Source organism: Barbus barbus (genome assembly GCF_936440315.1).
Source record: "Barbus barbus genome assembly, chromosome: 7".
Lineage (NCBI taxonomy): Eukaryota > Metazoa > Chordata > Actinopteri > Cypriniformes > Cyprinidae > Barbus > Barbus barbus.
The window spans coordinates 2,853,955-2,881,662 of record NC_136735.1 but is presented as its reverse complement, the minus strand read 5'-3'; the positions used below and the strand labels follow the sequence as shown (position 1 = coordinate 2,881,662).

The 27,708-nt window shown below is 38.7% G+C and overlaps 1 protein-coding gene across 1 annotated transcript; it reads left to right on the top strand.

Annotated features, from left to right (window-relative positions):
• Positions 1 to 1,943: 1,943 nt before the first annotated feature.
• Positions 1,944 to 27,708, top strand: LOC306872588 (polymeric immunoglobulin receptor). Its single transcript, XM_079421204.1, has 13 exons — positions 1,944 to 2,061; positions 2,149 to 2,434; positions 2,532 to 2,757; positions 9,436 to 9,526; positions 10,031 to 10,345; positions 10,429 to 10,749; positions 11,359 to 11,673; positions 11,752 to 12,063; positions 20,500 to 20,817; positions 20,892 to 21,152; positions 21,922 to 22,023; positions 22,373 to 22,416; positions 26,411 to 27,708. Exons 5-13 carry the CDS (start codon positions 10,042 to 10,044, stop codon positions 26,705 to 26,707), a joined length of 2,274 nt encoding a protein of 757 aa, XP_079277330.1. The 5' UTR covers positions 1,944 to 2,061; positions 2,149 to 2,434; positions 2,532 to 2,757; positions 9,436 to 9,526; positions 10,031 to 10,041; the 3' UTR covers positions 26,708 to 27,708.

Below are 27,708 nucleotides of genomic sequence, written 5' to 3'. Positions count from 1 at the left end.
TCATTTTAAGTCAGTTATAATGTGGTTTGTCATTGCTGTGATATTCAAAGACTTAAATATGAAATGTTTAATCTGAGACTGCATGGTTTTTTCACAAAGTTTGAACAGGCTGTTTTTCTGTCTAGCTCAAAGCCACAAACCAGATGAAGGTTCAGGGTCTTAGTTTAGTTTGATTGTGAAGATTAAACAGACTTATTCAGGAAATGACACGAGACTGAAGATGAACATCTATTGTGAGCAGAAGACAATGAAGACTAAGAGCTGCTTATTCGGTGATTCAGCTTCAATGTTTACTGAGAATGATTGATTGAAATGCTTTATCAATGTGTGATTTGACTGTTACTTTTATGAACAGTTGAAAGTAAAAAAAAATCATGGGCTTTAAATTACCATAAATGTCATACATTTGTGTTGTTTAGTGCATTTAACACATTGACATAAATGTACTAACATGATAGATTTGTCAACTGTGTCTCTGACTAATTTCGCAATATAATGGAGTTTCTTTACAAAACAGTAATAATAAGAGTTATGTTAGTTTGTATGTCTGAATTTAGCCAGATAAATATCATTGTCAGATTAGACAGAGCTGTAAATGTCAGTTTCTGATGTGATATGGTTGAGATCATTATCAAATGGATGAGATACGTTGAAATGGTGTGTCTGTACAGAAGGTTTTTGTTGTTGTTTTCAATCAAAGTTTGTAATTTTATAAAAACAAGAAGAAGCTCTTTATTGCATCCCCCCCCCCCCCCCCCCCCCCTCTTAGCAGGATAACGTGCTTTGCTTGTAAAAGTCTCAGTGCTTTGTGTTTGCAGTGTGGTCAGTGTGATAAATATCATCAACATGAGATGCGCCTAGCTGCTTTTGGTTTTCTTTTGCTCAGTTTATCTTATTTGAGTTAAACCAAGAAGCACTTCAGCCACCCACATGTGTGATTCCAAGAAAAAAGAAAGAAAAAAGTATCTCACTATCAAAGGGCTCAGACTTTCCACTCCATGCTGTGAATTTGTTTAATATATGAAAAATTAAAATGTCCTTTATCGTATCGCAGCTCGTCCTCCAAAAGGCTTTAATCAGGTCATCTGACATATTTGCTAGAGAGAAGTGCAATTTCAAAAGTATTTTTGCTAATAAGTCCAGCCAACTGCAGTTATAAGTGCATTCTGAAATATCTGCTTTGAAGATGTTTTAAATGCAAAACAATGTAAACCTTTTCAGTACAAGACAGTGAGATGTCCAGATTGTAAACAAATCATTCTTTTTTATTTGTTTCAATATCATTGTGTGATTATGTAAACAAACGTTTTTAACTGGTTCATTGATACACATTGATTTATTATTAGAATTTTTAATTATAACATGATTTTTATTTTATTCTCAACAACTTAAGTTTGACCCGGTAAGACATACTTAGGTGCGATTTATGTACTAAAAAGGAAGGTAGACTATAAAAATTGTACTTTATTATAAAAAAAGTTAATATTTACAAATGGCGACCATTTGTGTCAATAAAACAACACTGGCTTCATTACTCCCACCCACTGTAACTTTGGGTTTAATCAATGTTATCATCATGAGGTGGTCCTCCTAATTTTCTAGCCTATAAGGGGTCCCTAGCTTCAAAATATTTAAGAACCCCTGTGTTAGATGACATCCAAAATGTGCAGTGGTGGGAGCCGTCAGGACAGGTTGGAGAAGCACTGCTCTAAAAGGGCCTCAGTGATCTAACATGCACATTATACTGTTGCACTCTAGTGGACAATATAAATAATGCGGATCAATTTACTTAATAGAAAACATGAAACCTGTGCAAGACATTGTATCCTCCAGTAGGTGGAGGATACAGTGTGATTAATGTGATCTTCAGTCAGTGGTGATGGTGGGAGGAGCCAGTAAAGCTGCTCATTACTGATAAAGAGCTGAATAAAGAGGAAGTAACTAAAGCAGACAGATGTAGAGACAGAGAGATTCACACAGAGATCATTCAGCATAAAGAAGACTGAACTCAAGTCACAATGAAGATCCTCCTCATCTTCTTCACTTTCTACCTGATCTCAGGTCAGAGCTTTTCTCTTTCATCACTGCAGTAATGATGCTGTTTTCTGTTCATCATCTTTCTGATCACAGTATCAATCTGATTGACAGATGCAGTGAGATGCTTTAGCGTCACGGGATATTCTGGAGGAAGCATTCTTGTTGATTCTGGGAAACTTTGGTTCAGTGATTCTGCTAAATATATGGCCAAATTACCTGAGTGGAGAACAATAATAAATTATACAAAACATGATAAATGGATTAATGAAAGACAATTCACATTGTTTTGAAACAATGTGGGAAAACTCGTCAGACTTAAATCAACAAGATGCTGGAAGATACTGGATTAGGAATCATGGACAGTGGTCCATTGATATGACATTGAATGTGAAAGATGGTCAGTTTTAAGATAAAAGTCTTTGTGTAGAAAAACTACTGGTAATCTCAAAGTTTATATATAAATGAAATATATTTCTTTATGTTGTAAATGACAGATTCATGTTGTAAAGTGTCAAAGAGAGTGATGGTGAATATCGGAGAAACTGCCAATTTTAGCTGTGAATATTCACAGAATCATATTAATGATGTCAAGATCATATTAAAAGAAGGAAAAGACTCAGTTGAGATGATCTACAGCAGATGGAAAAAGAACAGAAGATTCAGTATTTCTGATGACAAACATAGAAACCTCTTCAGTGTGAGAATTACTGCTGTGACACTGTAGCTGAAAGCTGCAGATGCAGGAACATACAGGTGTGGAGTGAACGTATCTGACTATACTGAGAGCTTTACTCAACTCCAGCTGAGCGTCAAACATGGTGAGGAACCAACTTTTATTATATTATTATTTCCTTTATTTAACCTGGAAATCCCATTGAGATATTACAGTCTCTTCTTCCAGAGAGACCTGGTCAAGATGGTAGCACATAAAGTTTCACACAACACAAATCATAAAATAACATTACGGATACTCATATACAGTTGTTAAATAAAGTACCATCAAAAAAAAAACAACAACAAAAAAAACAATTATACGGCTCCTTTAAAACATTTTGCAAAAGACAGTTAAAATTGTTCAAGGGTGCAAGTATCCGTGATAGCAAGCAACCATTGAATCAATGTTAAAAATGGTTGATTTGTCAATGAATCAACATCACTTTTGCACCGGCAATTGATGTTGAAATTTCAACAAACCACCATTATTGTGATCAGCGTTGGCTTTAGTTGGGCTCTTGACTCCTTGTGCTTTAATGTCAGACGTGCACTGTCACTTGTAGCAATGTCTCAACAAATGTATTTTAGACAATGAAAAATAAGATCCATTGTGATCAGGTGATGGGGACTATAACCATTGTGAAGTTATTTAAATAGCTGCTCACAAGTGTGTTGTGTTTTTTATGTGTAAATAATATGTGAGGTTAATCATATTTTCATGAATTAACAGAAAATACTAAAGAAAAAAGCTTGTTAAATTGCTGACTCAATTAGATGTCAAAAATCAGCGAATGAAACTCCACAAAGGTGACAATCAACAAAAGAAAATTTGGTAACACTTTCTAGGGAGCCCGTGTTTATAATACATTTGTCAGGACCAGTATCGTCAAAATGATAGATACTTAGCATAAAGTTTTGGTTTGGCGGTATAGTTCTGTTCTGGGAAGAAAGACAAGTCCTGACTGTGCAAAAGGAGGAGTTGAGGATGGAGGAGGGTGATTTTGCGGGAAAAGCTGCTGATTAATACTGAATAGAGCTTATATAGGAATGCCGCAATAGGTGTCGTATTCCTATAGGTAGATGTGAACAGCTGATGCAAGCTTGACTCACGTGACCTGCCAGAACTAACGCTAACGCTCAATTTCTGTCAGGACCACTATCGTCAAAATGATAGATACTTAGCATAAAGTTTTGGTTTGGCGGTATGGTTCTGTTCTGGGCAAAAAAACTCCCTGCCCATCCATGCAGCCTGTCATGAATGAGCAGGGAGAGCAGCAATAATAATAATCCCCCCAACACAAATGATATGGCCAGAACCCCCGACACAACGGTAGGCCAGAACCGTCAAACCACAACTGATGGCAAGAAGCATATCCTTCTGAAACAGCAGAGACTGGGGCAACAGCCCCTTACAGGAGAAGGCAGTGAAGGGGTATTCTTCTTTATAAGCAGCTAAGAAGAGCTGCAAGCCCCTTTGATGCAATACCTGAAAAAGAAAGAAAACAAACTAAAATTGGCAGCCTAATCTGCAGCAAACACAGCGTACTGCAGCCATATGAGCGAGCAATGAACAGTTCAGAGAGATTGCAGATTCTACCTGGCCTAAAAGCTTCAGCATCCATTTAAAAACTCTATAAAAACAGCATATAACAACTCAAATCAACTCATCAGTTTACAGGTGTGTCGTCTCCCACTGACATTGTGCTCGTTGTGTTACGTGTCCTCAATCTGACAACCATGTGAGCGAAGACAAATATCCTTATCAATACACGCGATAGCTTTGCAACAAGCATGTTGCTTGCTTAATCACAGCATGTTGCAGTAGTCAGAGAAACTTAAGGAAATAGCAGTCCCAATAACTAGATGAGCCATAAGCAGAAAGCATATTTCGAGAACAATCAGATGGCCTAAACAACAGCAAAACATTAGCTTCTTGCTGTTGCAAATTTAACCAAGTACCAGCACTTTGTCGCTGTCAGACGGAAACCTCCTATGTCCAAATTTAGTCAATTTCATATTTTTTCACAAATCGATGCTATTGGTCAGTCCCCACGTGGATCTGTTATTTTTACAAACTATTAACCAATCTAAAGTGTTGAAAATAGCTTGAGAGCAAATCTCTTAACTGCACTGGACACTTCAACTGTCTGAGAAGTCTCGTAACTCCACCTCTTCTTCACTGTATGTAACGCAAGTACTTTATAAGTAGCTTTAATTAAATTACCTAAAAATTAACAGTAATCCCATACTTTACATTTTCAGTGGATAAGTCATTTAATTACTTAGTAACGCGTTACACCCAACACTGATGGTGACATTGTTGTTGTTTTTTTTCCTTTTCTTTTCTTTTCTTTTCTTTTCTTTTCTTGACCAATAAAACATCAACATCTAAATATCTGTTATTCTCAATAAGAGATTCTGCAGACATAAAATAACATCAGTCTGGTTAGTAATGAGTGAAGCTGGTGATGCTGTATCATCACTCAATTAATCACCTAATTATCTCATTAGCTTTAACACTGCTTCAGTTTATATGAGTCCAGTGAGTCCACACTCAGAGTGTTAAATTAACACTGGGGATTTTGCTGTGTACCTGACCTATATATCAGTATTTGACGTCAATGTGACGTTGGCTTAAGACGTTGGCTCGACGTTGGATTTTGGTTACTTCACAACACAACCTAAAAACAACAAAATATCAACTGACGTCGGTCTTGGACGTCAAATTAACGTTGTCATTAGACGCTGGCTTGACATTTAATTTTGGTCACCTGACGTCGTGACCTAAATCTTAACGTCATATGACGTTGTGTGCCTGCTGGGTAGTAACAAAATTCTTAGAAAATTCTTAGAAATGTGGGTGTTTCCTCTTAAAATTAAAGAAAAGTGCCTAGTAAAGAAAAAAGTAATTCAGAAAGCATCTTAATCCTTAAAAGAGGTCTTTAGGTCCAAAATTGTTAGGAGTACGGACGAGGCCTTTTAAGAGGCTTAAGAGTTTCTTTAGCAGCGGAGAAAATGGACGAAACATGAAGAGGGAGAAGAAATGTGTTGCACACAATGCATGACAGTGAGTTAATAAGACGCTACACATTAGATCGTGCAGGGATCATGTTTGTGACCGATCTTATTAGAGACACGCTAACATCTCCGACACCGCGCTGAGATGCCATAGCTCCAGAAATCACTACATTAACTACATTAACATATTTGGCAACTGGAAAAATGCAACTATGCAGCAGCGATGATTTGGGTCTATACCTGACAGCACTTTCAGAACCTTATTGTGTCGCTGTTCATTTCCTATAAAATACGTTAAGTATGACAGCATGGTAAATAAAAAAATAAAGAATACATATACCTATGTAATATGTGTGTGTGTGAGAGAGAGAGAGAGAGTACGGTAAAACAGGAAAAATTACAATTGAAGGCTTATAATAAACCCTACTCTTAAAAGCGCTCTTTTATTTCCTTCTTGGACAACAAACCAATCATAGTCTTCAAAAGACTGTGTCATAGCTAGCAACAGGGTCAGCCCCGCCTCCTCACTAAGATAAAAGTTGGTCTTTTCCTCGCTCAGAGTTGCTCTCAGATTGGTCCTGAATCACTTTTAAGCTAAGACTCCTATTTAGAAATTATTAAGCTAAATTAGGAGCTCTCTGAGAGGATTCTTAGAATCTTTAGGAATACGGGCCCAGGGCTCTTCATCTCGGCTCCTGGAGGCCCAGGCTGTATCCGAAATCGCCACCTATACCCTCATTCACTATTCCCTACATTAGTCCACTCATATAGTTCACTTGAAGGAGTGAATGAAAACGAGTGAGTGAATTCGGACACTAAGTGCACCGGAAGGACTGCCGCTTTTGCATAGTTTGCTTCCTGTTAAATAATAATTTGGTACGGGCAGCTCCAATAGTAAGATTGAAGGATTTATCTAGAACTCAGTCACGGAAATTATGTATAAACCCTAATAGTGTTTTGTACCTGTGTTGTATTACGCCGTGGACGAGCGCTTCTAAAATTAATGGATGGATGATTCAGCGCCATCTTCTGGTGAGACGCGGGAATTCACTCGGCGCGCGACTCTCTCAGTGCATTCTGGGGATTCTCTAGCCGTTGAGTGTACATCGCTTGTACACTCGTTTTTGCGGCCAGTGTCCTGCAGAGTTTAGTTCCAACCCTAATCTAACACACCTGACCAAGCTAATCAAAGTGTTCAGGACTATTTAAAAAATGATGCACAGGTGTGTTGGATAAGAGTTGGAAGTAAACTATGCAGATCACTGGCCTTCCAGGACCGGAGTTGACGAGCCTTGTTGTAGATTAATAGTGCAGGACCTAGTGAGTGCTTGCTGGGGGCTAATGAGGGCTGCCCGTGCAGGCCCAGCACTTAACGGCCAACGTTTTGCCAATGAGCAAATTCTCAGAGGACCACACAGGCTTGCAGGGAATATATGCCGCCAAGAGCAGCCTCACCTCGGCTAGTCCTTCTGACATTTGCCGCTGGTTCTGATGTCTCTGTAGTGGTTAAACATGAGATAAAATTAATTTTGGGTATATCTAACATGTAATCTTTGGTCTCATTAATCTATTATTTGTTCCAGGCTATATAGTTTTGTCTGACCACAAAGTATAACTGTATCTTAGTATAGTGATAACTTTGTAGCGTTTGACTGAATTGTTTGCTTTTGTCATTAAACAGTAGTCAACATTTGAAGTGGATCACAACCTTTCATCAAAGTTGTCCTAAAACACAACTTGTGATTAACTTTTTTGATCCACTTCAGATGTTGAATACTGAATTTTGTTTTGTTATGTATACATACAGTGAAGAAAACGAAAAGAGGCAGTGGTGTTTGATATATTTCTTCTTATTTTAAATATACATACAATGATGATAAACAACCAAGGTGAGCTGACAGATGTTATCAAGTACACTGCTGTTCTATTTGCAGAATTACTGGACTTATCGGACTTGTATCTTTCCGTTCTCAGGAGTTCACACTCCCGAGTCAAACTTGCAAAGTCCGAAATACCAAGGGCGCAAGTCCGAACTTTGCATACTTGGTATCGTCCTGGCCTTCGAATCCTTATACAGGCGGTACTTTTATCCATTGGATAAGAGTACAACATCATTCAAAATAGTCTATTTTTATTTGTATACCTTCAAAATAACAGTGAAAAGTTGTATTTTTGTAAAATAAAGAAAAAGTAAAAATAAAAATGTGCTTGCTGTGTCGGTCTTCATGAACCTCTTCCTGAAATGAAGAAAAACTCAGCGGTACTGTCTGCCACAGACATGAGAAATATATTTATATAAACCTTTAAGTGCCCTTTAAGTGTTTCTTAGGTTATTTGACTTTAAATGCATTGTAAGTCACTTCGGAATATAAATCATATAAATCATTACGTACTTTGGATGGGTTAGATGCAGAGCATGAATTCCTAGTATTGGTCACCATACTTGGTCATATGTCACTTTCACTTTTCAGTTTCACTTTTAAGAAAATGCAACTTGTAATCCATAAAATATGGTAGGCTGTTGCAAATTATTTTGCGGACCTCCTCGCTTTGGTTCACGGACCCCAATTTGAAAACCCCTGCTCTAGATGACCTCAGTAAACTTACAGGTTCAGTTTACTAACGAACTCTAGTGGAACCTGTTGAATGCAATTCACTTGAGTGACATTTATCCTTATATAGAGAACATGAAACCTGTATGAGCTCTCAGTGTCAGACACTGTATCCTCCAGTAGGTGGCGCTCTTTCAGTGTGATTAATGTGATCTTCAGTCAGTGGTGATGGTGGGAGGAGCCAGCTGCTCATTACTGATAAAGAGCTGAATAAAGAGGAAGTAACTAAAGCAGACAGATGTAGAGACAGAGAGATTCACACAGAGATCATTCAGCATAAAGAAGACTGAACTCAAGTCACAATGAAGATCCTCCTCATCTTCTTCACTTTCTACCTGATCTCAGGTCAGAGCTTTTCTCTTTCATCACTGCAGTAATGATGCTGTTTTCTGTTCATCATCTTTCTGATCACAGTATCAATCTGATTGACAGATGCAGTGAGATGCTTTAGCGTCACGGGATATTCTGGAGGAAGCATTCTTGTTGATTCAAAGAAGAATTGGCACAGTAGCTCTGCTAAAAACACACAACTGTATAAGATACTTGAGTCGGGAAAAGGTTATTATTCTAAATACTATGATAAATTGATTACTAAGGAACGATTCACACTGTTTCAAAACAGTGAGAGAAACCTCATGATGTACTTCAGAGAACTGAACACACAGGATGCTGGAGAATACCAGATTTGGGTTAAAGGCCACTGGTTCATTGATATGACTTTAATTGTGAAAGAAGGTCAGTCATTTCAATAATAAAGTCTTTGTGTAGTAAAACTGCTGATCATTTCAAGGCTTTTATTTTTGTTGAATACATTTATCTGTTACAGATTCGTGTTGTAATATGTCAGAAAGACGGATGATGGTTAATATTGGAAAAACTACAACCTTAAGCTGTGAATATTCACAGAACCATATCAATGATAATAAGATGATATTCAAAGTAGGAAAATACTCTGAGATGATTTACAGCACTTTGAACAAGAACAGAAGATTCAGTATTTCTGATGACAAACATAGAAACCTCTTCAGTGTGAACATTACTGCTGTGACACCAGATGATGGAGGAGTTTATTTGTGTGGAGTGTGGGACTACAGACAATCATACTCCATTAGTACTACTGTTCATCTACACATTTTGAGTGAGTAGTAAAAGCTAGTCAGATACATTTTTCAGTGCTTCCTTTGTTTAATGTTTATATTTAGTTCTCCCAGTTCACAAATAAAACCTTGATTGTTGACAGATTCATGTTGTGGAGAGTTAAAGTCAATAAAAGTAAATAGTGGAGAAACTGCTGCTTTCAGCTGTAAATATTCATCGAACCAAAAGTATGATGGGAAGACCGTATTAAAAATAGGAAATGACATCATTGATGAGCTGATCTCCACTACTGACATACGAGATCAGAAAGAAAGACTGAGCATTTATGATAACAGACAAAACCTCTTCAGTGTGAGGATTACTACTTTAACACCGGATGATGGAGGAGTTTATTTGTGTGGAGTTTGGGACTACAGACACTCGTACAGATACTCTATTATTACTACTGTTCATCTCCATATTATTGGTAAGACAATCTATGAATCAAATTTGGTTTTAAAGTTTCTACCATCTGTATTGGTGGCAGATATAATGATATTTGTGATAAACAGATGTAGTGGGCATGTCTAAAGTGAGCGGCTACTCAGGAGGTGGTCTGATGATCAAGTGTGAACATCCTCAATACAAAACCAAGCCAAAATACATCTGTAAAGAATCAGATGGATGTTCAGAGAGGAAGAATCCAGGAGTTCAGGATGAATGGATGGAGAATGGAGATGTTTCTTTATATGACGACACCACAGCAGGAGTCTTGATGGTGTTTTTTAGAGAGCTGAAAGCTGCAGATGCAGGAACATACAGGTGTGGAGTGAAAGTATCTGACTATACTGAGAGCTTCACTCAACTTCAGCTGACTGTCATACACGGTGAGGAACCAGAAATACTGTAACTTATGTGTATATATCTAAGTATTTGTTCAGCTTTGTCTGTAATTTCTGTTGGTTTATAGATGCAAAATATCCAAAGATGGTGACAGAATCTGCTCCTTTTGGTGGAGAAGTCAACATCAGCTGTCAGATCCAAGAGGATCCAGAGCAATATAAAGTTCATTTTTGCAAAGATGATGATAATCACATCTGCCAGAACATCAGCTCATCTAAAGTGACACAAATGAGTGGTTCATCAGAGAGAAATGAAGAGAGAGTTTTTACAGTGAGCATCAGTAATGTGAGCGTGAGAGATGCTGGAGTTTACTGGTGTGGAGCAGAAACCAGAGACACATATTTGACTTTCATCTCCCTGACCACCAAAATACAGCTCAACCTCATCAGTGAGTCCATTCAGATGAATCACAATGCAGTCATCAAACATTTCTATAGAGGCTATGCAGAGTCACAGTGAGATGGAGGTTGAGTTAATAAGGTGTATTTTAAAGGAACACTTTTTTGGAAATAGGCTCATTTTACAACTCCTAGAGTTAAACAGTTGAGTTTTACCATTTTTGAATGCATTCAGCCGACCTCCGGGTCTGGAAGTAGCACTTTTAGCTTAGCTTAGCATATATCATTGAATCGGATTAGACCATTAGCATTTGGTCATCAAAAATGACCAAAGAGTCAGGCGCTGCGCAATGATATTACGCAGGGTAATTACGCAGCGCCTGAAAGTAGTCCTCAGCTAGATAAAGTTCCTTGATTAATACGCCAGAATGAGAGTATAGTTACTAGCCATATCGGCCTAGAAATCCCAACTTTTCATTTTCCATCGGTCTTAGTACACGATGTAACTACAGAAGAGTCAAGCTTTAAATAGGAAAATTATCAAAACTCTTTGGTCATTTTTGAGCGACTCAACTGTTTAACTCTAGGGGAGTTGTAAAATGAGCCTATTTCCAAAAAGTGGAGTGTTCCTTTAAATAAATAATATATCTAATTGACAGCTAAAGTGGGCGTGTCTAGAGTGAGCAGCTACTCAGGAGGTGGTCTGATGATCAAGTGTGAACATCCTCAATACAAAACCAAGCCAAAATACATCTGTAAAGAATCAGATGGATGTTCAGAGAGGAAGATTCCAGGAGTTCAGGATGAATGGATGGAGAATGGAGATGTTTCTTTATATGACGACACCACAGCAGGAGTCTTGATGGTGTTTTTTAGAGAGCTGAAAGCTGCAGATGCAGGAACATACAGGTGTGGAGTGAAAGTATCTGACTATACTGAGAGCTTCACTCAACTTCATCTGAGCGTCAAACATGGTGAGGAACAAAAAATACTTTGTGTTGTATATATAAAGTGTTTGTTCTGATTTTCATGTAATTTATTTTGGTTTATAGATTCAAAATATCCAAAGAGTGTGACTGAATCTGCTTATCTTGGCAAAGTCAACATCAGCTGTCAGATTCCAGGGGCATGTGAAGTTATGCATTTTTGCAAAGATGATAATAATCACATCTGCCAGAACATCAGCTCATCTAAAGTGACACAAATGAGTGGTTCATCAGAGAGAAATGAAGAGAGAGTTTTTACAGTGAGCATCAGTAATGTGAGCGTGAGAGATGCTGGAGTTTACTGGTGTGGAGCAGAAACCAGAGACACATATTTGACTTTCATCTCCCTGACCACCAAAATACAGCTCAACCTCATCAGTGAGTCCATTCAGATGATTTCACTGTAGTAAATTATAAAGTGGCCAGATAATGTATGCTTTTTATTTGTGAAACTTATTCAAGAATAGTGTAGAATTAGGTCAATTTGGCCACTTTTAATCATTGAGATGACTGGGAAATATGTCCCAATTACCCTGATTTAACCATAGCCTAACCTTTTTTGTTATGGAAAAAAACACGAAAATATACATTTATTTATTTATTAATGTATTTGTTTGTTTGATTGTTTTTTGTTTAGATTTGGTCATTGTGGAAAAAACAGCATTTAGGTGATTTTCTGTATTTAGAAATCTAGTGCATAATTTTTTCTGCCTGGCAAACAATTCAGGTACATCCTATTGAGCACATGAAATTGCCCACATGAGAACAGTAACTGGTGTCATGTGCAGTCTGTTTTTTTTGTTTTTTTTTGCCTGTTTTCTCTAGTTTCCTTTGTTGTTAATTAGTGTTCCGTTTTCCTTGAATGTTCCCAGTGTATTTAAGCCCTGAGTTATTTCTGTTGATTGTTCAGTCTCGTCAATGTTACACATGCGGTTGTGTTTTTCTCTAGCAATTCCCTGTTTATCCTTGTGGATTATAATAAATACTATTTTGTTTTCTGCTCGTGTGCTTACTACAGCCAACATTCTGTGACAGAAGACTGAACCCAAACAAGATTTTTTATTATTTTTTTTTATTATTTTTTATTGTATTCTCTCCCTCAACTCTGGGGAGGATTCCAGGCTGAATTTTGGGTCTTCATCTAGCTTTTCTGCTCCAGGCTCCTCTCTGGCTCCTCCCTCTGTCATGCCATCCTATTTTCTCCCACCATCACCCTTTCTCGGTTCCTGTTTTTCACCTGCTCCAGGCCCACCTCTCTCCTTCCCGCCCGCCCTCTCTCTCTCCCTCAGTTGGACACTGTTAGAGCATAAGGATGTACCTTCTGGGAGAGGGGTTTAATGTCACATGTAGTCTGTTTTTGTTTTGTGTGTTGCCTCTCTGTTTTCTATAGTTTCTGTGGTATAGCATAACATAATTATGTTAGCCTTTGTTATTTCTGAAAACACCGATACAAACATTATGAAATAGATTGTACTGTGCACAGTATTCATAATGCAGAAATGGTACGAGCAGACTAGTAGTATGCTGTTCCAAACATAGGAAGTGAACCACATGATAATGAAGGTAAACATCAAGTATGCTGCAGTAGCAGCAGCAGCACTGTAAGCCTGGCCTGTTTCCTGGAATTGTTATTGTGCTAAAGCTGTACACTTGGATGGGTTAAATGCAGAGCATGTATGGGTCACACCACTTCCCCTTTCCCTCCTTCCTTAGATGTGCTGGAAACATCAGATCAGGGCAGTGTTTTCTATTCTATGGTGACAGGCAGAAACATCTTGAGCAGCAAACACACAGCAGTTGTCCTCTCCTAACAGATAGGGTAGTTTTGGAGCATTCTGTTAGGAAGTGCAGTTCTGTTTCCATCTGATTCAGATCACAGTGTGAACACAATCATTGCTCTCGGCACAGCCATGTTTTTCTGTGTCTGCCTGTCTCTATTATCAGCTTGTGTCCACTGAATCTGTATCTGGTCAATGTGCTTCTCAGCTTCTTATCTGACACTGTGTACAGATACTCTGCCATACTGTACTCTCTCTTTAGGGCCGAATAGCATTGCATTTTACTCTGTTGTTGTGTTTGGGTTTGCCAATGAGTGATGTAACTCTGTTTGATTTGTGCAGTAATCTGATTGATTATGTTGTTGTAATTCAAAGCATCAGTAGATGTTAGTGAAGCATCAGGACTGAAGCTCTGGATCAGCTGAGGGAAGGGGTTGCTTTCTTTGCTCATCTCTTGGTATTGCAGGGCTTTATAATGATATGATTGGGGGTCAGTGATTTTCAGATGTTTCCAGAATTTAATTGCCCTTTTTTGTATCTCTATGATTAGAGGATATTTGCCTAATTCTGCCCTGCATGCATTATTTGTTGTGTGCCGGTGCACGTGTAATATAGTTTTACAGAGTTCTGCATGCAGGGTCTCAATTGGATGTTTTTCCCATTTGGTGAGATCTTGATTTGGATTTGTCAGTGGACCCCACACCTCATACCTGCCATAGAGGGCAATGGGCTCAATTACTGATTCTAATATTTTCAGCCAAATTCTAATAGGGATTTCTATAGGACATTGCCGTTTTATGGCGTAGAAGGCCCTGCGTGCTTTATCTCTCAGTTCTGTCACAGCATGGTTAAAGTTTCCTGTGGATGTGGTTTTCAAACCCAGGTAGTTGTAATGTGATGTGTGTGTTATCTGGTTAGTGCATAATGTAAATGTGTGTTGTGTTCCCTGGGATCTGGATCTTTTCTGAAATATCATAATTTTGGTTTTATTCAGGTTGATTGTCAGGGCCCAGGTCTGGCAGTATTGCTCTAGCAGGTCCAGGTTCTGCTGTAAACCATGTTGAGTGGGAGACAGCAGAACCAGATCATCTGATCTGTGAGTTGTATAGAGTGAGGCCAGGGGCTGCAGATCACTCCTGACTGAGTGCCAGTTCATTGATGTACAGTAAATGTTAAATAATGTTGGGCTTAAGCAGCAGCCCTGCCTCACTCCACGCTCCTGGGAAAGATACCCTGTACGTTTGATGCTGATTTTTACGCCACATTTACTTTCAGTGCACATTGATTTGATAAGGTCATAGGTTTTAGGTCCTATGCCACTTTCAATAATTTTGTAAAATAGTCCTTGGTGCCAAATTGAGTCAAAAGCTTTTTTTGAAGTCGCTAAAGCATGCATATATTTGACCTTTATCTTGGTTAACATGTTTTTCAATTAGAGTATGTAATGTATAGATGTGATCAGATGTATGGTAATTTGGTAAAAATCCAATTTGACTTCTGCTCAGTACATTGTGTGTGATGATGAAGTCTAATAGTCGAGCGTTTATTATGCTACACAATAACTTTCCCAGGTTGCTGCTCACACAGATGCCTCTGTAATTGTTAGGATCAAATTTATCTCAGTTTTTAAAGATCATGTTATCAAGCCTTGATTCCAGATGTCAGGGAAGTAACCTACACTCAGAACCACATTGAATAGTTTTAGAATGGCCAATTGGAATTTTCTGCCTGTGTGTTTTTTCATTTCATTTAATATCCCACCAGGTCCAGATGCTTTTTTGTGTTGGAGGTTTTTGACTTTTTTTTCTTTAAGTTCTTTATCAGTTATTGGGAAATCTAATGGGTTTTAGTTATCTTTGATTTGTTAATTTTAGTTTTTCCAATTGGTTGATTGTTTGAATTTGCTTACAGTTTGTGTTTGTTTGTACTTTGTTAAACAATGTTTGGAAATGACTTTCCCATATTTCACCATTTTGGATTGCCAATTCTTCATGGTCAGTTTTTTTCAGATTGTTCCAATTTTGCCAAAACTGGTTTGTGTTCACTGACTTCTCGATTATTGTGAGTTGTTTTTGGGTGTATTGTGCTTTTTTGGTTCTGAGTGTATGTTTGTATTGCTTTAGTGTTTCACTGTAAAGAGGGCGGATCTCTACATTATTTGGATCTTTGTGCTTCTGATTTGACAATGTTCTCAGGTTTTTGCGAATAGTTTGGCAGTCCTGATAAACCCAATTTTTGTCATTTTTGGGTATTTGAATTTTTCATTTTTTTGTTTTCAATTTGGATTGTTTTTCTGATTTTTAAAATATGTAATTTATATCTCTGACAGCAATATTGACACCTTCATTAGTGTGAGCATAGGTGTTATTTATAAAGTTATCTATCAGCGCTTGTATTTTTTGGCTGCTAAGTGCTTTCTGATATTCTTCAACGCTGTTTTCAGCCCATCTGTATGGTTTTCTGATGTTGTACAGCTTTCTGGGCTTTGTGTTAATGATATTTTCTGTCTTTTTGAGACACACTTTTTGAGATGATTTGACTGTGATCAGACAGAGGGGTTAGTTCTTTAACAGTGAATGATCTGAGAGATGAAGGATCTATGTCTGTTATCATATACTCAACTGTGCTATTCCCAAGACGTGAGAAACTGTGAATCTCCCTAAAGTGTCTCCTTGTAACCTACCGTTGATGATATTCAGACCCAGGCTTCAACAGAGCTGCAGGAGGACTTTTACATTCTTATTTACTACTGTATATGATCATGGTTATTTCTGTGGATATGGGAGAATGTGTTATTAATAACAGTCAGATAATTGTTGATATATGTGCTCCCTTGTGCATCGGTGAAGTCTCTCTCTCTCTCGCTTTTCAGGGGTTTGCCTGCCCCTCCTCGACCGTCTGCACACTACCGGATTTTTACGGCCGTATGGGTGTCCTCTCTTTCTCTCTGTTTTCATTCGAGTCAAGAACGCCCTCCTCCTCTTCCCCTCCACCCCTCTGTGCACTGTTAGGTCACCCGCTTGTTTGTTCAGATGGAAATGGAGAAGGAATTAAATAAATGCTCTGAGCAAATTCTTAACCCTCTGCTAAGATGAGCCGCCTGCCCAACAAAATAACCCACATCTGATAATATAATGTACCCCACTGCACTTCTTTGTCAACATAAAATGCAGTCGACATGTTTACTTTCTTTAAACATGTAACAATAGTCTGCTCTGCAACTACTTTTCATTTCAGCTGACATCACTGAGATGGCATGGCTTGGGAAATAGTCAAGCTTTTTTGAACCAGGGGTCACAGTTTATCTGGTTAGCACGGGCCAGTTAGCCCCTGCTGGTAGATGCTGTATCTGCAGCGCATAAGAGCAACAAGCATTTTTCTCCAGTGACAGACATTGCTGAAATTTCATTTCTGAATCAAACCTTGAATTAGTAGATTAGCTTATGCTTTCTGCTTATAACTCATGATGAACGGACATTATAAAGAGTTCTTACTTTGGTTTATTGACTGACATTCAGCTAATACAGACTGCACAAAAAAAAAAAATAATAATAAACATAAAATCCTATTAAACAAATGCAACTGTAATGCTTCAATCCTGAAAAGAAAAGAAAAAAAAGAATTGTATCAGCTCAGGCATTTAGAAAGGAACACTTACAGTATCTCACAGAAGTGTGTACACCCCTCACATTTTTGTAAATATTTTATGATATCTTTTCATGTGACAACACTGAAGAAATGACACTTTGCTGCAGTGTAAAGTAGTGAGTGTACAGCTTGTATAACAGTGTAAATTTGCTGTCCCCTCAAAATAACTCAACACACAGCCATTCATGTCTAAACCGCTGGTCATAAAAGTGAGTACACCCCTAAGTGAAATTGTCCAAATTGGGACCAATTAGCCATTTTCTCTCCCCGGTGTCATGTGACTAATTAGTGTTACAAGGTCTCAGGTGTGAATGGGGAGCAGGTTTGTTAAATTTGGTGTTATCACTCTCACTCTCTCATACTGTTCACTGGAAGTTCAACATGGCACCTCATGGCAAATAACTCTCTGAGGATCTGAAAAAAATAATTGTTGCTCTACATAAAGATGACGTAGGCTATAAGAATATTGGCAAGACCCTGAAACTGAGCTTCAGCACGGTGGCCAAGACCATACAGCGGTTTAACAGGACAGGTTCCACTCAGAACAGGCCTAGCCAAGGTCGACCAAAGAAGTTGAGTGCACGTGCTCAGCGTCATATACGGAGCTTGTATTTGGGAAATAGACGTATGTGCTGCCAGCATTGCTGCAGAGGTTGAAGGGGTGGGGGGTCAGCCTGTCAGTGCTCAGATCAAATGCCGCACACTGTATCAAATTGGTCTGCATGGCTGTCGTCCGAGAAGGAAGCCTCTTCTAAAGATGATGCACAAGAAAGCCCGCAAACAGTTTGCTGAAGACAAGCAGACTAAGGACATGGATTACTGGAACCATGTCCTGTGGTCTGATGAGACCAAGATAAACTTATTTGGTTCAGATGGTGTCAAGCGTGTGTGGCGGCAACCAGGTGAGGAGTACAAAGACAAGTGTGTCTTGCCTACAGTCAAGCATGGTGGTGGGAGTGTCATGGTCTGGGGCTGCATGAGTGCTGCCGGCACTGGGGAGCTACAGTTCATTGAGGGAACCATGAATGCCAACATGTACTGTGACATACTGAAGCAGAGACTGGGCTGCAGGGCAGTATTCCAACATGATAACAACCCCAAACACACCTCCAAGACGACCACTGCCTTGCTAAAGAAGGGTAAAGGCGATGGACTGGCCAAGCATGTCTCCAGACCTAAACCCTATTGAGCATCTGTAGGGCATCCTCAAACGGAAGGTGGAGGAGCGCAAGGTCTATAACATCCACCAGCTCCGTGATGTTATCATGGAGGAGTGGAAGAGGACTCCAGTGGCGACCTGTGAAGCTCTGGTGAACTCCATGCCCAAATGGGTTAAGGCAGTGCTGGAAAATAATGGTGGCCACGCCAAATATTCACACTTTGGGCTCAATTTGGATATTTTCACTTAGAAGTATATTCACTTTTGTGGCCAGCAGTTTAGACATTAATGGCTGTGTATTGAGTTATTTTGAAAAGACAGTAAATTTACACTGTTATACAAGCTGTACACTCACTACTTTACGTTGCAACAAAGTATCATTTCTCCAGTATTATCACATTAAAAGATATAATAAAATATTTACAAAATTGTTAGGGGTGTACCCCCTTCTGTGAGATACTGTATCATACGATCCTCAACAGTGGTGACAATAATTATTCATACTGCATTGCATGATGGGAGTTTTTACTATGTCTGTCATTGGTGCTGGTGCAGGTTCTCCCTGCTTTTTACGAGCCTCTGCCTTCTTGCTGTCAACTGAGTACAAGTCAGTAGTTTATTTTATTGCTCTAATTAAGAAACATAACAGGTTGGATTAGAGAATATTTAATTATGTGAAAAGAGTGTTTTAGACCAGTGGTTCTCAAACCTGTCATGGGGACCCCCAACCACCACATATTTTGTATGTCTCTCTCATAGGCCACACCTAGGTCAAGTCTTGCAGATTCTACTAATGAGCTGACGGGTTGAATCAGGTATGTTAAATGAGAGAGACATACAAAATATGTTGTGGTGGTGATAGCGGAGTGGATAAGACACATGCCTTTGGTGTGAGCGACCCGGGTTCGAATCCACTGTGAGACACCAATGTGTCCCTGAGCAAGACACTTAACCCCTAGTTGCTCCAGAGGCGTGCGACCGCTGACATATATAGCAATTGTAAGTCGCTTTGGATAAAAGCGTCAGCTAAATGAATAGATGTAAATGTTGTGGTTGGGGATCCCCAGGACAGGTTTGAGAAACACAATTTTAGACTATGTGGGAAAAAATGCAGTTCATTGAAATAGACACTGAATTACATTTTTCATGCCAAATGTTTGTAAAGTTATTTAGCCTACACCCATGGACCTTTCATGCTTAAAGCTTTACCTTGATTGAATTATGTTTTTATACTTCATTTTTAGCTGCTGCCAAGTTCTTGTTTCTTTTTTTTCTTTCCTTTTTGTTTTTGCCATGGAATACCATTAAAATGAAAATAAGTTTAATAATTTGCAGTTTTATAACAGTTAAAAGTTATAAACAGTTATTAAGAATTAAAGGTATGCACTGACTCGAAAGTACGCAGATGTCTTTTTGTCGGGTGCTGTTGCATTTTACACTTACATTTCCATTTATTCATTTAGCTGACGCTTTTATCCAAAGCGACTTACAATTGCTATACATGTCAGAGGTCGCACGCCTCTGGAGCAACTAGGGTGTCTTGCTCAGGGACACATTGGTGTCTCACAGTGGATTCGAACCCGGGTCTCTCACACCAAAGGCATGTGTCTTATCCACTGCGCCACCACCACCCATTGGTTGCCATGGTGAATCAAATTTCGGAGCTCCACTGATCATGACTTTTCAGCGTTGTGGTGCACGTGCTAAACTGAGTCAACCTACTCAGAGTTGAATGAACTAACACAATTCAGTCGTTCTGAAACTGAAAACTGTGAGTTTCCTTTCTCGTAGTAAGTCAACTCAGAGTTCAAGTTTAAACTCAGAGTTGGTTGAACCTCTTTACTGAAACGGGCCCCAGGACTTTACACCTCTGAAAATTAGTATTTTTTTTCTGCAAGATTTAGTGACCAATGTTTAAGGGCACTTTGTTAAGGAATTCATTTATTTATTTATTCCCCACAGCAGTTCAGTTTTTCCTTCTTTGTTCCCTGTGTATTTAAGCCCTGAGTTCATTCTGTTGATTGTTCGGTCTTGCCAGTGTTATATTTGTTTCTCTCCAGCAATTTGCTATGTTTTCCTTGTGGGTTAGAATGATACTGTTTTGTATTCTATTTCTTTGTTGGGCTCTTACTACAGCCACCATTCCATGCCAACTAGCAATAGAGTGCAGACACTATGCCGCTGGTAAATTCAGAATTATTTGTGTTAACTGTCTGTGTTTGTTTTTAGTGGCTCCAGTAGTGAGACGTGAAGGAGAATCTGCTGAGATCATCTGTCCTTATGATTCAATCTATAACTCAAAGCCAAAGTCTCTCTGTAAGGGGAAGTGCACCACTAGAGACAGAAATCCTCTCAGTGAGACTGTGAGAGAAGAGAAAGAGACCAAGACTAACAGACTGACTCTGAAAGATGACGTCACTGCAAGTGTCTTCACTGGGACCATCACTGGACTGACAGCAGAGGATGCTGGGAAATACTGGTGTGCAGTGACATTAGAAACAGACCTCAATTATCTTTACACTCATCTGATGGTCATCATGAACGAGGGTGAGGAAGGTTTATTCATCTGAATATGTGAAGCTACGGCTGTGAATTGATGTTCTTGTGTTTGTAATCATTAGAGCTGAACTTGACTAAGTATGAAGGAGACGACGTGTCAATCCAGTGCAAACATCATGATGAAGATCAGAAAAGCTTCTGCAAAGCACATGAAGCCTCCATGTGTGTGAAGGATGGAGTTTCATTGGAGACGATCAGAGATGATCGATTCTCTTTCAGTGATGAAGCATCTACTGGAGTCTTTACTGTGAGAGAAGAGGATTCTGGGATATACTGGTGTGGAGCTCACGTCATCACTAAAATCAATCTAGAAGTCATTAAAAGTATGTTTTACCTTTACTTGAGCTACATTGTTTCTATTTAAAGGTGATTATCATCAGTAATGGTCTTGACCTCACAGATAGTGGTAGATTTAGAGATTAAGTAGTTGAGAGAGGAGTTTAGTGGTTTGTGATTTCCTCAGGTTATGAAAGCAGAAGTGAAAGAACTGAGCAGGCCATAAATAGATTTTAGGAAATTTGCAGATGCAAATTAATTATGAAATGTATGACATCCATTTTATCTTTAATTTAAAATATATATTTATTTTAATTAAAAAAAAAAATGAAAGTGGGGTAAAATGTCATTATGAAATATTTTTCTCTGAGACACAATGACCACAATTACTGGTACCCTTAGAAATTGGTACCTTTACCCTTAGAAAGTCTAAATTATAGCTATATATTTTGAGTAGAAATCTCAGAGCTGTTATCTTGGCAACAGGAGGTTGCAATTACTATTGAATAAAATGGTATCATTAATTGTGTTCAGCGTATGTTAGAGCAAAACATATAAATCATAATGATATTTTCCCCCATTTTAAATTCTTATTCTACAACAAAATGTTTGTTTTATGCTAATTTAAAAAATAAAAGATCAAAAGGATCAACAATGCAGATTTATTTTCATGGGTTTCTTTGTTCATATTTATAATTTGTCTGTAAGGTTTTTTTTTGTTTTTGTTTTTTAAGTTTGCCCTAAGGCTGCTGTGTGTTTTATGTAAAATGTGGTTTATCAATATTTTTACTGGTATTACTGGCACCTGTTCTCCAGGTGTTTCTGACAGAGTCATCATCTCTTGCGTTTGTGTGACCCTGCTGCTGATGGGAGCGTCTGTCCTGTTTTTATACAAATTAGGATACATCAAGACACGAGGTGAAGATCGCAAACACACACATGATTTAACGGTCTGCTGGCCTTGTGTGACCTGCTACTGTTTTACTTTTTCCCTGTCATTTTGAATTCAAATAACATGAGCAATTTAGCCAGTTCTCATCTGATTCCATGGGAAATGGGATTGTATTTTTTTTTTCTTTTCTTTTTCTCCTGTAACTAATTATTTGCCTTTTTTTTCCAACCTTATGCCTGAAGACACTCTAATACTGCACACTTAGGCCCAAATTGATGAAACAGCTCATATTATGTTTTCTTAAGGCAACTCTAGTGCATTGTTGCATATTAAAAATGTTGTTGTGAGTATTTGTACTCTGGTTATAATCCACAGATCAGCACCCTTCCACAGACAGGATGGACATGAGCAGTGGGGAGGTGAGGGGTGTTTCATTTCTTGTTTTTTGAACATTTTGTTCTATGTCATTTGCACATGAAGCAGAACTAACCATGTTAATGAATTAGAGAGCACGTGAATTGTTTTCATGTGACGACATAAAATAGTAGTAAATGTGACAAATAGACAAAAAAAAAAAATACTAGTAAATGTGTGACCATTTTCAATGCAAAGCAAAATAATAATTCTTATATTCCTAAGCATTTGACAAAAAAAATAATATTTTCCGTGCTTGTTTGTAGGGCTGCAAAAGTTGGTCGTTTTTTAAACTATTATTACTATGATTAAATAAAAATATATAGGCTTTTATATATAGTATGTATATATAAATATACATACACGTATATATTTATTTATTTATTTAGTCATTTAGCAGTTGCTTTTATCCAAAGCGACTTACAAATGAGGACATAAGAAGCAATCAAAACCAACAAAAGAGCAACAATGTGCAAGTGCCATTACAAGACTCAGTTAGCCTAACACAGTACAGATAAATATTATTATTAATAATTTTTTATTTTTTTTAATTAAAAATACAGATAAAATCAAATTAGAATAGAGAGAGCTAGAGTTAGAGGGTCAAGTAAAGATGGAACAGATGAGTTTTTAGCCGTTTCTTGAAGATGGGTAAGGATTCGGCTGCTCGGATTGAATTGGGCAGGTCATTCCACCAGATGGGAACAGTTAATGAAAAAGTCCGTAAAAGTGTTAGTGTTTTTGTGTGTCTTTGGGATGGTACAATAATGTGTCGTTCACTTGAAGAACGCAAGCTTCTAGAGGGCATATAAGTCTGAAGTAATGAATTTAGGTAAAGGGGTGCAGAGCCAGTGGTGGTTCTGTAGGCAAACATTAATGCATTGAATTTAATGCGAGCAGCTATTGGTGGCCAGTGCAAATTGATGAACAGAGGCGTGACGTGCGTTCTTTTCGGCTCATTAAAGATTAATCTTGCAGTGGCATTTTGGATTAATTGTAGAGGTTTAATAGAATTGGCTGGAAGACCTGCCAAGAGAGCATCCAGTCAAGTCTGGACAGAACAAGAGCCTGAACAAGGAGTTGTGTTGCATGTTCCAAGAGAAAAGGCCTGATCTTCTTAATATTGTATAATGCAAATCTGCAGGACCGGGCAGTTTTAGCAATGTAGTCTGAGAAATTTAGCTTATCATCAATCACAACTCCAAGGTTTCTGGCTGTTTTTGAAGGAGTTATGGTAGATGAGCCTAACTGGAAGGTGAGATTGTGATGAAGCGATGGGTTAGCTGAAACTACAAGCAGTTCTGTCTTAGCTAGGTTGAGTTGAAGGTGATGGTCCATCATCCAGCAAGAAATGTCTGTTAGACACGCTGAGATGCGAGCAGCTATCATCGGATCATCAGGATGGAATGAGAGGTAGAGTTGAGTGTCATCAGCATAGCAGTGATATGAAAAGCCATGTTTCTGAATGACAGAACCTAGTGATGCTATGTAGACAGAAAAGAGAATTGGTCCAAGAACTGAGCCCTGAGGCACCCCAGTAGCTAGATGTTGTGACTTGGATACCTCACCTCTCCAAGATACTTTGAAGGACCTATCAGAGAGGTAAGACTCAAACCACTGGAGTGCGGTTCCTGAGATGCCCTTTATCAATAGGGTTGACAAGAGTATCTGATGGTTGACCGTATCAAAAGCAGCAGACAGATCCAGCAAGATAAGTAATGAAGATTTGGAAGCTGCTTTTGCAAGACTTAGGGCTTCAACAACAGAAAGCAAGGCAGTTTCGGTCGAATGTCCACTTCTGAAGCCAGATTGGTTACTGTCCAGGAGGTTGTTCTGTGTGAGAAAGACAGAGACTTGGTTGAACACAACTCGTTCAAGTGTTTTTGCAATGAAAGGAAGAAGGGAAACCGGTCTATAGTTCCCTAAAAGAGTTGGGTTAAGAGTGGGTTTTTTAAGAAGTGGAGTTATACGAGCCTGTTTAAATGCTGAGGGAAAAATTCCAGTGTGAAGGGATGTATTAACGATGTGAGTGAGTGCAGGTACAACTGCAGGAGAAATGGCTTGAAGGAGATGAGATGGAATAGGATCAAGCGGACAGGTAGTAGGATGACTGGAAAGGATGAGTTTAGAGACCTCTGCCTCAGAGAGTGGAGAGAAGGATGTGAACGAGTGTATGTTTGATAAATTGTGGTGTGGAAAATTGTGTAGTGAGGTTTGTAATTGTATTAATGAAGAATGTGGCAAAGTCGTCAGCTGTTAGAGATGATGAAGGAGGAGGAGGAGGGAAAATGTTTTAAAGAGCATGCGAGAGTTAGGGCGAATTGTTAATTTTGTCAGAAGGATTTTGTGATTTGCGCCATACCCTTTCTGCGGCCCTGAGTTTAGAACGATGTTCGCAGAGAACATCAGATAGCCAAGGGGCAGAAGGGGTGGTATGGGCTGGCTTGGAAGATAAGGGGATAAGTATCTAAACAAGACGTCAGAGTGGAACAGAAAGTATCAGTAGCACTGTTAGCATCAAGAGAGGATAACTGTTTAGGGGGAGGAAGTGAAGATGAAACCATAGCAGATAGCCGGGAGGGTGAGAGTGAATGCAAGTTACGTTGAAAAGTGACATGTGGAGGGGTATGTGATATGTCAGGAATCAAGTTGAGGAGGAAGTGATCTGATGTGTAGTGGAGTAACCAGCACATGATCAGTGGAGCAGTGTCGTGTGTAAATAAGGTCCAGTTGGTATCCTGATTTGTGAGTAGCCATAGTTAGCACTCTCTTGAGATCAAAAGACGCAAGCAGAGTGTGGAAGTCTGCAGCCTGAGGTTTATCTAGGTGGATGTTGAAGTCTCCAAGTAAGACAAAGGGAGTACCATCCTCAGGAAAGGTTGAGAGCAATAAATCTAATTCATCCACAAAGTTACCTAGTAATCCTGGAGGACGATAAACAACTACAAAATGGATTTTTAGAGGGTAGGTAATAGTAACCTAATGTGATTTAAAAGAGCTGTTGATACTCAGAGATGGTAAAGGAGTAAATTTCCAATTATTAGAGATGAGCAGACCAGTACCTCCACCTCTTCCAGTCAAACGGGGGGTGTGGGAAAAGGAGAAATTATTGGAGAGTGCTGCAGGTGTAACATTGTCTTCTGGTTTGATCCAGGTCTCTGTCAGGGCCATGAGGTTTAAACTTGAATGAGTAGTAATGGAAGTAATGAAATCAGCTTTGTTGACAGCAGACTGACAATTCCAGAGACCAATAGAAAAAGAAAGTAATGTATTAGCAGACATAGGCAAAGTGCGCAGGTTGATAGGATTGCGCTGTCTACAGTGTGTGATGCATGGTTAGCGAGTGGTAGTGATAGTATTGATCTGGAAACACATAGTATAAATTGGTTATAAAAAACTAAAACAGAAGTGAAACAAGTAGTAGGAATAATATAGGATAATTAAAAGTCGATACTTATGTCCTCTGCCGGTGTCCCTGTCCGGTGGAGTCGTACGGTAGAGTCGATGGTCTTTACACTCTTCGGTCTTCACACTAGGAGGGTTTTACACGAGGGCTGCCGCGACCGCTGCCGCGGTATAATAACCTTTTTTATACCCCTTCTAACAAATCACTTTTACAATTCAGCTGAACCCACTTTCCTGTTTATCACTAAAAATGGCAAGTGCACACACTGACAAGATACGCGATACAGTATGAGACCAAACGCGATTTCAGCACCTCTCAACACAGTAAACAAAATAAGTGTTTCCTAGCAACGGCAACTGCGCTAAACACTAATGAGACAAGTAAATACACTTACGAGCTTTTTTTAACTTCCGCTGATAGACTGCTTCTCTTAAAGACTATTTCTTTACACTGTCTTCTGTTGAGATATATGTGTGTTTATATTTTAGGTTAGATTTCATAATTTCATTAATCCATATCACGATTCCGTTTTGTTTAATTTTATTGTGCAGCTCTCATATTAAATCTAGTTTATTTCTCTCACCTATTTTCAGGCCTCTCATGCAGCATGTGACTATGAGAATATCAGAGACGTCAGACAGCGTTTAGCCTCGGGAACTGAGGGAAGTGTGTTGTATTCCAATGTTACACATCCCACTGACACGTCTGACCCACACGGCACACTGTATTCTACAGTACAGCTACCCACAAACCCCTCTGATGGGCTCCTGTACGCTTCGGTCCGTTTCCAGAAGCATGAAGAGTCTCTCAGTGACGCTAAAGTAACCTTCAATAACGAGGAGATTTACTCTCATTACAGCACAGTCAGTCCACGCACATCACTCAGCTAGTCCCACTCTTAAAAATAAAGCTTTCAGAAGATTGCATACCCTCTAATTCATTTAGACACTTCAATGGTTCAAAAAAAAAATATTATATCTCATTTCATGAAATATACATTTATAAATCAAGTACCATTTATTGTAAAGAGAGGCAGCAAAAGTACATTTTTCACTCAAAACAAGGAAGTATTGTGTGACTTGTGTTTATTTGTGATTACTGGAACACGTTCACAAGTACACTGGTTATGCAAAAACTGCTCATAAATGTGAAGGAAATTCATAATTGTGAGGAAAAACTCTACTAGTAGCAGTTGTTTGCATTATACACTTGATCTGCTCTCTATCAAACATTTATCAGTTTACTATAGTTAGTAATTTTGTCACATATGTGAGATTACAGATAACAGAACCTCTAGATAAGCAAAGTAAACACAAGAGCAGAGCATCTTCTGGAAAGAAGATTTTTTTTTAAACATCTGGGTTTTTAAGCGTTGTTCACACACAACACACCCTTGCACTCAAAAGTGTCTGGAAACGGCTCATGCAGCAAAATGCTCCACGAAGAAGGAACCACTTACAGATGTATTTTCATTATGAATCTTACTTACTGGAACTGTTTATTTATTATTTCTAACTGCACTGTGTTCGTTCAAAGATGCCTCATAACCCTCAGCACCCCTATACTTCCCGCAGTAATGTATAAGACCCTAAAGGATCATATCAGCTTGTGGAAAATGGGCATCCGATGACCCCTTTAATGCATGCTAAATGAATTATACGCCTTGTTCATATCATGTCTATTGTATAGTTCATCAACTGTGTGTGTTTGCACAGTTTCAGTTTTTCATTCAAGTGTTTTATATTAAAAGTGATAATCCTACAGGCACACTAACTCACATATCACCTCTAGTCAGTTGTTTGACTTGACTACTAATTATTTGATTTGTATACCACACATGTTCTGTTTGAGTTTGCTGTCCTCTGCTGTTTAAGAATTAAAATTGCGGTTT